Source organism: Chenopodium album, chromosome 1 (genome assembly GCF_948465745.1).
Source record: "Chenopodium album chromosome 1, dcCheAlbu1.1, whole genome shotgun sequence".
NCBI classification, from domain to species: Eukaryota; Viridiplantae; Streptophyta; class Magnoliopsida; order Caryophyllales; family Amaranthaceae; genus Chenopodium; species Chenopodium album.
The window spans coordinates 4,674,272-4,686,408 of NC_137834.1; the positions used below are offsets into that span (position 1 = coordinate 4,674,272).

Consider the following 12,137-nt stretch of genomic DNA (forward strand, 5'->3'; position numbering starts at 1 on the left):
AAACTGAAATTATTTTTACTGATTTTGGATTATATTTCTTCTTTGAATTTACTGATTTTTTTTTATTAAATTGAAATTATTTTTGCCGAATTAAATTTATTTTTACTGAATTGAATAAACTTTACAAATCTAAAATTAATTCTGCTGAATATTACTTCCTTTTTTTTTAATATAGTTGCAACACTTGTCTTTTAATGCTTACCGATGAATGATTTTAATCGTTAATATCTTTAATTACCATTATGTTAAGATTATAACATTTGATATTAAAATAGTATTAATCGAGACGAATCTAACAAGATCGATCCTACATGACTATATTTTTGCTTAAGTCTAAATTATCAAAGCTAGTCAAAGTAAAATACATGAATATTGTAAAAGTTAGATTATTATAATTATAAAAAAAATGAAAAAGTTTTTTTTAATTTTATATTTTTAAGGTAAAGTAAACCGGTCCTAAATATGAAAATTTAGGTAAAAACCTTATCGCAACCTTTATCGGTTTAACCAAAAACCTTATAACACTAGTATGAGCCAAACTTAAACCAAAAACAAAAAGGATCCAATATAAATTGATATAAATAAGAAATAGATTGTCGGTTTAGAAAGGGAAAAAAAAAATGAACGTATCATATATGGGCCACATTTGGGTTCACAAAAAGGGATTTCGAATTTTCAATTGATAAAATCAGACTCTTTAATTCTTTATTAGTGCTTATGTTTTATGTCGACAGTTTTTATGTCGACGGTCGACATAGTGTACAAAGCCAACACGATGCATATTTTTTTACAACAATGCATATTATTTGGGTATTACTATATACGGCTATTTCACCATATGTCACTAAATAATTTAAAAATTCACCAAATGTCATCGGACTTTTCAGAATTCACCAAATGCCACCCAGTTTTTAAAAAATTCACCCGGTGCCATTAATGACCAACGGTCGTTAACTCCGTTAGTAATTAGGGGTTAATCATGACACGTGTCATGATATAATTGGACCATTTATCTTATTTCACAAAAAAAATTTTAAAAAAAAAACAAAACAAAAAAAGTTAAAAAAATACAAAAAAATTTCCCAGCCACCCCCACCACCGCCAAACTCTAGCCCCTCCCCTCATCTCGCCGGAAAACGGCCTTTCACCACCGGAACAACCAACAATCGGCCGGCCGACCCTGTAGCTCCCCACCTGACCCACCGTCGACCCCCAAAACCTCCCTCACAAACTGCCCCGACCCCATAAAACCGCAAACACCCACCCCAAAAACCATCCACACAGCCGCCCCGACCCTAATAACCACCGGTAAAAAGCCTCTCCTCCCTTCTCCCACCGTCGAAACAACCGATTTTGAGGGTAGGGAAAGGGAGGAGGGGCTTTTTACGGGTGGTTTTTGGGGTTGGGGCGGATGTGTGGGTGGTTTTTGGGGTCAGGACGAACAGCGTGGGTGGTTTTGGGGTCGGCGGTGGGTCAGGTGGGGAGCTACAGGGTCGGCCGGCCGATTGTTGGTGGTTCCGGTGGTGATCGGCCGTTTTTCGGCGAGGGGAGGGGTTAGAGTTTGGCGGTGGTCGGGGTGGCTGGGAAAATTTTGGATTTTTTTTTTTTTAATTTTTTAATTTTTTGTTTTTTTGTTTTTTTTTTTAATTTTTATGAATTAAGGTAAATGGTCCAATTATGTCATGACACGTAGCATGATTAACCCCTAATTACTAACGGAGTTAACGGCCGTTGGTCATTAATGGCACCGGGTGAATTTTTTAAAAACTGGGTGGCATTTGGTGAATTCTGAAAAATCCGATGGCATTTGGTGAATTTTTAAATTGCTAAGTGGCATTTGGTGAAATTTCCGTACTATATATTAATATATGGAATTATTTCCTCTAACCTAGACAGTCGACATATTATAAGTTTATAACATCACATCCAAATTCCAAACTATCCAAGCTCCATGCTTCTTGATAGGAAATGGACGAGTCTAAAGTGAATTAATACATGTAAATGAAGTAGTCAATGAAAAGTTTTGTACAAGAAAATTTGTATTGACAGTCTTTTTTATAGGTGAAGTAATATTTGAAAATCATACTTAAAGCATGTTCTCATTGACTGAACTCAGCTGAACTGAAATGAATATTTTATAAGAGAAGGAAATTAGGAGCTGAACTGAATTGAACTGAGCTGAGCTGAACTGAACTGAAAATAAACGTATGAAAACAGGCCTTAATGTATACGTATATTATAACTGGTATGATTAGTTTATATTCTTATAAGGTAACCGTATATCGAAAGTATATGAACCCAAAAGATCGATGTCCATCTTCGTGTCATGGGATGAAGTGTAAGATGTAACATTGTAACATATGAAGTAGTAGTTGAAGCTTTTGTCCTGTATTTGGACTTTACAAATTGTTGAGCTAGGTAGTAGACTGGTAGTTGGTGCTCAAAATTTTGAGAACTAACTATAACTCTTCCAAATAAGCCCAAGTTGCTGTAATATTTACTAGTATAAAGGATAAATTTGTTAACATCTTTTTTTTCTAGATTTCATATACATTCAAATCATTACATTTAAACATATAACAATACATTTTACCATTATAAAAAGACATATTTCACACCAGTTATCACCTACAGGTCAACGGTTCGAGCCTCGCCTCGCCTCACCTCCACGTAAACAGAGAAAAAAAATATATAGTACGTATCATACAATTTAATTGCGTTACATTTAAGAGAACTTTAACTTAGAGCTCAAAGTACAAGTTGCCTAGGCTCAAAGGTAACTGATAAACCATGCTTCATATAAAGAGTAGTAGTAACCTTAGGAGTTATAACTTGACCTTCAACAACCTTAACTTTATACCTTAGAAGAATTGAAGCAGCCACCATTTTCATCTGTGTATAAGCAAATTTCTTCCCAACACAAAGCCGTGGTCCAGCATTAAACACAACATATCTAAACTGATTTTCGCTAACAAATTCTCCGTCTTTAAACCATCTTTCCGGCTTAAACTCCGAGCTATCTTCACCCCAAATCGACTTCAGCCTCCCCATCGCGTACACATGATACAAGACTCTATGACCCTTAGGAATTTTCATACCATCCGGAAAAACATCATCCTCCTTAGCTTGTTTAAAGTCAATTGGTACCGAAGGGTAGAGTCTAAGGGACTCGGATAATGCAGCTTGTAGGTACACCATTTTGTCCAATTCCTCTGCTTGGAAGACAACATCATTTAGTCCATCTTTCGTCTCCCTTTGAGATAAAATCGCGCTTATTTCTTGCAAGATTTTAGCCTCAACATTCGGGTGCTCATGTACTAGCCAAAAGAACCAGACTAATGCCACGGAACTTGTGTCACGCCCTGCTAGGATAAAACTAATACAAAAGTCCTTAAGAAACTTATCAGTAAAATTTTTTGTAGTGTTTTTACTAAGCTGATTTTCCTGCATCTTGATTAGCCTAGATAAAAGATCACAAGGATCGCGGTCTAATTTACCAGGCTTGTTTAAATCAGCCTTACGATTTTTTACTGTGGTTTCAGCAAATTCGTGTACAATTGTAACGGCATTTTTGAGCTTGTTTTCTTTGCTTACGTTAAACAATCTCATTGTCTTCCAAATGAAGGCTGGTACCAAGAACCTGAACAGAGAATACTCTGTTGCATCCTCGAATGCTTTCGCAAAGGGGATGTCCGGTAAATCGAGGGCTAAACAACCAGGATCGACGCCAAAAGCCGCCACACACACGTTGTCGAACGTGAAACGAAGTAACAACTCTTGAAGGTCAATAGTATGGTTTCTTGATGAGTTAACTTGCTTCTCTATTACCTACAATTAAGAAAATAAACAATCAATATTACATGTCAAGATTATTAAATTTAAATTGTTAGGTAAACAAGATTCTATGTTTCAATTCAATATGTTTACAATCAATTACCCCTAGAAAATTGTCATATATTGTACAATAACATTTGAGTTTATTTAGCATATTTTGTAACCCAATTTTAAATTTATAACATTATAGCTAGATTACTAGTGTTAACCTAACAATTGCACTTGGCTAACGGTCCGGACTAGAAGGCAGTCAGACCTGGCCCATAGACTATATATATATATACTACATCCGTTACATATTATTTGCAACGATTAGACATTTTTCCTCTCTACTTTATGTCAAATCGTTGAAAATAATATGTAACGGAGGTAGTATATATGTAAGTTTTATAATTTTCCTAGAAAATTAGCTAATAAGTTGTAAGTCGACTAACTAAGTTGGTGACCTGGATTAAGAGTTTGATAATATACGACCCACTTGGCCAATTCCTAGGAAGAATGGTCTGAACCAAGACTAATAGCTATATCGAGTAACCTCACCCGACCTACTAGTCATCTCTACTATTCAATTTAACAAGGCTCTTCTCATCAATAAGCCAGGTAAAGTGCAATCTCATACCCCACCATCCAAGTGATGACCCAACAACTACATTAATTAATAATACGAACTTATTAATAACAATAATAAACTAAACCATTTTAAAAAAAATTGTACAAGAAAGGTTAAGAAGGACCATGCCTTAAGTAACTTATCATGCACAAGACTTTGCATGGTCCTCAAAGAGTACTTGACGAACCGACTAGTATGCATCTCAGACGTAGCAATCCGGCGTTGCTCCTTCCACTCGTCGTCATCGGCGTTAAATATGCCATCGCCGAGGAGCTCTCGAAATCTTTCTCTATAGTACACACCCTTAGGAAAGTTCTTAAACTTAGTTTTAAGTATATATTCAATCTTAATAGGATCAGCAATCATAATTCCTGGAAATCCACCTAAAAAACCTCTAACTCTATAACTTCCTTTACTTTTTTCTAAGGCTTTTGTGTTCCATTCATGAATTTCTTGGTAATGAAGGGCAAAAGATGGGATCATGCCAACAATAGGCCATAAAGTGGGCCCTAATTTGTTTGTGATTTTTTCATGGATGCATGAAACTATGAAGAATCCAAGTAATGCTAAAAGTATATCAGAAATTTGTATTTGGCTTAATATATTTGTTACAAAGTTTATGATTTCCATTTTTTTTTATTTTTTTTTTAAAGGTTCTAGTATTTGGGAAAAGAATTAGATGTGATGAAGTGATGAAAAAAATAGGGAGGAATTGAGTGGATACTTGGATTGGGATAGATGAGGAAGAATGGCAACTTTATAGTGTCATGGTTGCAATGACAAATTTGGATTATTTGGGTTTATATAATGCATGAGGAGTGTTGTGATGTGACTTTTGGACTTTCTAGGACCTTTTTTTTCTCAAGGAGTTAATATTGGGTGGTTGTTAGCATTCTTAATTTAAAATTTACAAGTAATATTACGTACTCCCTCTAAAAGAAGGTTAGGTTTAATGGTTTTTCACGGTTAATAAGAAAAAAATTGATATAGTAGAAAAAAAAATTAAATTAACTTTGAAAGAAGGAATATTGTATTGGGAATAGTTGTACTCCGTAATAAATAAAATTAGTTTAATGGAAATTATGTATGTATGAGGAAAATATGGTAAAAATAATACAAACTCGTAATTTTTTTAAAAGTTAAGAAATAATTGAAATGCAAACATTAAAGGGGACACCAAAAAGGGTAAACATAACCCTCTTGTAAAAAAGAAGGGAATAAATTTTTTTTGTTCCCATTCAATTTACTATACTCATAAGTTTTTTTTTGTCTAAGATTACAACAGTCGTTTTAAATATGACTACTATATTATTTTAATGATAAACAATAAGATCGGTTTATTTTTACATATTATAAGATATAATTAGTCTCTTAATACCTACAATGCAAATATAATTTTATTTTGAAAATTTTAATCCAACATAAAATACGTAGTAATTATTTTTCACTTGTCTAAAAAATATATAATTTTTCAAAAATTAAAAAAATAATAATAATTTTATAAATAAAAAAATGTTGATAATACTATTTTATACCAAAAATAAAATAATATAATTTATTATTGGGAGAAAAATATGTCAATTATGAACCATAAAATCATGAAAACATTTGACTAAAATTAAATTTTCAAAAAACAAACATATATATATATATATATATATATATGGTATTTATATTATACATTTATATGAAGTAAATTACTATTGTCCACATATATATATAATTTCATGTAATTTTATTCTATTTTGGTGTTTAATTAAAGAGCCACTGCACAAGGGCAGGGATGAGAATCTTTTTTTTTTTTTTTTTTTTTTTTTTTTTTTTTTTTTTTGGTGTTTAGAGAGCCACAAGGGCAGGGGTGAGAATCAATTCAAGGATCTTTTATAATCGGGAGGAAGTTCTAACCACTTAAGCTATTTTTTACTTTCAATACCAACATAATTAAGGCCTGTTCTCATTGACTGAAATGAGATGAACTGAACTTAATTGAACTGAACTGAATATTTTATAAGAGAAGAAAATTAGGAGCTGAACTGAACTGAACTGAATTGAACTGAATATTTTATAAAAGAAGGAAATTAGGATCTGAACTGATCTATCTGAACTGAACTGAATATTTTATAAGAGAAGGAAATTAAGAGCTGAACTGAACTTAACTTAACTTATTAGAGCTGAACTGAACTGAAAATAATCTGATGAGAACATGCCCTTAATCAACTTCTCATTATAGAACGAAATAGCACATTTATCACTTGGATCATTGGATGAGATGTGTTGATATCATGAATGACTAGCTTTTTAATTAATGAAAGTTATATAAACTTTTTTTTTAAGGAAATCAAAATTATAAACTTATTTTAAAATGACAAAAGCTAACGAATGTCCTGAGGGCGTTGGATAACCTAGCTAAAAGTAGAAAGATTAAATTAAAAATTAACATTAATTACACCGATCGACTTGTAATTTTGTTATGATTTCCCAAATTAATACGGAGTACTAATATTTTAAATCTCCAACGCCCCGGGACGTTCGTCAGCAAGATCCTTTTAATATCAGATAATGAATATTTTTCATTCAATCAAACCTTAATTCATAGAAACAAAACTACAAAAGTCAAGATATATAAATGGATTACTAAACTTAGCTAGCCAAGTTAGGTAGTCCGTATAATTTCTTAAACCGCATTTTATTTTAGAGATAGATTTTGTAGCGGATTTAATTAAATTAAACCAGCCGCATGCTAAGAGATTAATGCATGAATCTACCAACTACTATTAGCATCTTGCTAGTTCCCATAACATTTTCAACTCCTGAATTTATTTCATCGGAAATATTTTGAAAGATAACAAAGCAAATACGTCACTAATTAACCATTGTGGCATTGTTAGACTGATAAGGAAAAACAACCATTTGATGACGCCGCCGGTCTATATATACTACGGAGTACTGTACTTCTTTGGATAGAAATCGTGTTTGAACCTCTCACAAGTCACAGGTCAACCTAGTCCACGTTAACATTTTTGAAACTTTGAGAGTGACGGAGGGTATGTAGGAGCACCCTCATCCTCAAAGTGTCCCTTATAAAATGTGAATAACTCTCAATTTAATCTTGAAAGATTTTTAAATAAAGTTGTCCGAATATTTTATTATACAATGTAGATTACTCCGTATTTTCTCCGTCCCTTAATGCAATGCCTCTTTCTCTTTATTATGTGAGGAATAAATGCTCAAAAGAGGCATTGTATTAAGAGACGGAGGGAATATCAATTACTTCTTATATTAAGACACTGGACGCCGGTGTCAAATTACTAAATTAGACATGTGACATATGCATTACTCTTACTCCGTAATAAGGAGTCTAGATCATTAGGACAACTCACCATAATTAATTAGTCCGTACTTATCAATATATATTGGTCCTTTAATTTTTAAGTTGTTAGGCTCTAGCTAATTAGCTATGTCAAATGTAGGACTCATGAAACTCTTCTATTTATAACAATAAATGCTTTAATTTATATGCTGATTTATACAAGTATACTTATATTAGATTAATGTTTTAATTAAGTGGATAGGAACTCATCATCCATCTGACAAGCACAAGCCTAAATATATAACACACTCAATTCTATAAATCAGATTGTACAAGTTTGGTTTGCTAATACGTATAAATAAAATAAATACAGAGTACTCTGTAATACGAAGTATAGACCATCAATAATTTCAATAAATCTATAATGATATATATTATTATTACATTTAATAAATTAGTACTCATAATATTTAGGGAGAAAAGAATTACCAAAAATTAAAATGGTGTATCATTGACATTAAAATAATTTCTTTCAATTCACCCAAAACCCAACAGTTCTACACTCCTATCCAACATAAATAAATACACATTAGGAACCCCGGCCTCCTCACGAGGAGAATATAATTATAAATACACGTAATAATTACAATAGAAAATGGAAAATAACTTTAGCCTCATATGTAGTATACATATATTCTGATTTTGGTAACTTAAGGGTTAAGACAAAAGGGTCAATCATAATCATCTAGGTCTAAATCGACTAATGTGTCATAATGATATGGCATATTGTAATTGCGTAATAGAGACATTGCCATACACACGATAATAGTTACAATCATAAGATGTCAAACGTCGACTACGACTCTAATGACAAACTCACAAACTAACGAATGATCGATATTGTCTCTGTAGAGACATAGCTTTCCTAAACAGTACAACATATGTACACATTGAGGAAAAAAAGAGAGAGAGTCGTTGAACACTTTATATGGTTTTGGGATTGAATCTACTTTGGTCTTGTTTTGGCTTATATATTAATGTGCATCGTAAGCTTAGGGCTTGTTTGACATTGTTTTTTGTTTTCAATTTTTTTTTTTTTTTTTTTTTTTTTTTAGAAAACAAGAAAAAGTGTTCCCACTTTTCTGTTGTCAGTTTTCAAAATTATCAGAAGTTTATAAATTTGACTAATTTTTTAATCATTATATGACATATACTTCCTCCGTTTGATTAATATTGCAACAATGTATTTTTTGCACTATTCATCACTCTTGTACTATTTAGCCATATAATATGATTTATACGTTAATTAAGCAAAATATTGTCATGTGAGATCTTGTTGTATTCGTCTCATAAAATACTTTCACAATATCAATTTATTATAATTTTTACTCTTACATAATTTTAGATATTTAGCATATAAAATGTGCTTTGGATGCGTAATTTCATCTTTATTACAATATTTATAGAATGAAAGAAGTATCACATAATTTTGAAAAACAAAAAAACCAAAAAACAGAAAAGCACAGTGACCCTAATTTATTGAACTTTTGTTTTAACCAGACTCATATGTTACCAAGTTTAACTTCTTTTTCTAAAACGTATTTAAGTACTTGGTAATTAATGTGAGGATGACATATAGACATATAATATAGCTTTATACTACATTGATAAAAGGTATGTATATATTGATGAATTAAATGGATGTTGATAGGTATCGGTCTTCCATCCAAACAAATACAAGTATATTATATTTGTGTATAATCCATCTATGCTGATGAAACATCACAATTGTATCAATCAATATCAAAACACTCGTATATATCTAATCAGTAACATCAATTAACTATGTTAGTTGACAAATTAAGTACTGTGATTATTGATAAGAGAAAAATTAATTGATGAATCAATCTCCCAACCGTTTGATTGAGATTTTAATTATTTTTTATCTTACAGACACCCTTTGATTGAGATTGCTAGCCGAATTTCTTTCACAAGCTTCTTAAATTAATTATATATATGGATCGAACTTAATTAAGTGAGCTGGAAAAAGAGGGTGGAAGTTTCATGTCCCTTTGCATGGAGGACATTGGGACAACGTACGTTTTGCATGATATACTAATAATGGATATACTACCACTTCTTGTAGTAAATTTTTTTAATAAATACATAATTAAGCAAGAAGCTGATAGAAGAATAGGTATAGGTGTGATTAAAATTGCTAATTAATTTAAAATCCCGTGTCGTTTTAATTGTTTTTAGCTTGAATAGTTCGTCGCTTTTATTTTAACCATATTGAGTTGTAATTGTGTAAATTTTTATAGAATCTTGTTAACGATAACCCTTTAAAATGGTTTCTAAAATTGTATTAATATGGATATGCATGCCAAAATCACATGTCGAATGGTCTAGTTTGTATTTTGTATTTTCTTAATAAGTAAACTAATCGAATTGAACATAATCTTTTTTTTTTATTATTGATTATAATATCAGTTTTTTTAAAAAAAAAATATTCCTTTTACCAAGTGCCATGAACACTTGTTTAGTTATCTCTTAGCTAAAAAATATTTTAAAGTCAGGAAATTATGATTTCTCCTTTGGTTTAGCATACTCTTTCTTTTATGGTTTTCTTTAATTTTATTAGCCACCAAGATTTCAACATATTGGATAGAAGTGCGTATGTAGCATGGACCCTCATACCCAACAATATTCCAGGCCACTTGAAAGTGGGGGTGGATGAGATTCGAACCCGTGACCTTTGTATCACGTGGTTCTGATATCATGTTAAAGGACCAACTCAACCAAAAGCTTAAGATGATGGTTGAGGCTAGGAATATGTTTTATACTCTATCATTATGTACACCAAAGTGCACCATATCTAAATCAAAGTTCGTTTTTACTCTTCATTTAATGATTAAATGAAAACAAATTACTTGTGCAACCGGATATTTATAACAATCTCTCCCAAAAAACAAATTAAAAATTGGAAAGACTGTAGTGATGTAATTGTACTCCGTGTCATTCAATGCTGACAATCTTCAAATTAGGGATGAACTTAAATAGAAGCCTAAGTAAGCGGCTAAGCATATAGATTCCTTGATTTAAAGGCATTCCAACGTGTTTTAGCTGCAAATAAAAAACCTTATACAAGAATAAATGTAACAATAATACTCATGACCTAACTAATTAATGGTGGCTTTGATCTTACTACAGTATAAGTTTTTTCACCTAACTAATCAGCTACCATTGCTTAATTAATTCTAAAACGTTAGGGAGTATATAGTGCGCTATTAAGAGTTTCCTTTGATCCTTTTTGTTTTTTCTACTTTGATTTTTTTTTTTTTTTTTTTTTTTTTTTTTTTTTTTTTTTTTTTTTTTTTTTTGTGTGTGTCTTACAAAAAGATTTTTTTTCCAGGCTAGATTTTTTTTAATCAAGTCTTGCACTAGAATTATTGTCCCCTCTCTCTCTCATAAGCGGGATGCGACTAAAGAGGTTCCACCTCAAAATCGTATGACTATGATGGGAGTAGCCCTTAGCCTTATAAAGTGAGCACGACTTTCTCTTTTATTCAAGATGGCCGGGATACACATCCTAATATTTGTCTTCACATTTATACTCTTTTAATGTGGGACAACACTTTCATTCACATGTGAGTTTTCTCATAGGCTCAACACTCTATTATACATGAAGTGGTGAACAAAAGGGTAGTAAAGCTAAGTTTTATTTTCAACACGAGGCCTTTTCACCATGAGATCGACTAGAAGTTAATATTGAAAACGAAATGGAAAGGAAACAAATAAAAGGGGGAAAGTTATTATTTAACAATTACTTTTTCATTTGTTTGGTTTAACCATGAAAAGAAATCACTTAACCTAACTTCTTTTCTTTTTGTTTGAGGAGAGTAAGGCTAATTGTTATGTTAGATTTTAAAACATTAACATATAGGTGGAAACCATTCAACCATTACCCCTAGGTAATGATAATTGCTACTCAAACCTTCTAACCAAACACTAGGTAATGGTTGGTAATGGTTTAATCAAATCCGTTTTCAAGCCAAAAATAAAAAAATTAAAAAAAAAAACTCTTTCCAAACATTGCTCTAAATTTCTTGTCACTATTTTTCGAATTTAATTCTAATCGCACTGGACCAATACATCTCATTTGAAAATTAAAGTAAGTTTATAAACTTATATGTACCTTTCAAGGTGTTTTAAGACCCTACAACTTAAATACCAAAACAAACAACTCGTACATGGTCGTATATGCATGCATGACATTGACACACACCGGGCCATTATTGCGTAGATCTTGCCTAATACTCCGTATCATAAATTTTGCATGTGTAACTAACTCTTTCAATGACGTTAGAAATTATATTATTCATG

General features: G+C 31.6%; 1 protein-coding gene across 1 annotated transcript; it reads right to left on the reverse strand.

The window, feature by feature from the left end:
- Positions 1–2,680: 2,680 nt before the first annotated feature.
- Positions 2,681–5,208, reverse strand: LOC145640660 (cytochrome P450 86B1-like). The gene is made up of 2 exons (XM_081691903.1): positions 4,574–5,208; positions 2,681–3,828 (listed from the first exon to the last, which is right to left on the reverse strand). The coding sequence occupies exons 1-2, from the start codon at positions 5,072–5,074 to the stop codon at positions 2,749–2,751; spliced, it is 1,581 nt and encodes a 526-aa protein (XP_081548029.1). The 5' UTR covers positions 5,075–5,208; the 3' UTR covers positions 2,681–2,748.
- Between the last annotated feature and the right edge of the window lie 6,929 nt (positions 5,209–12,137).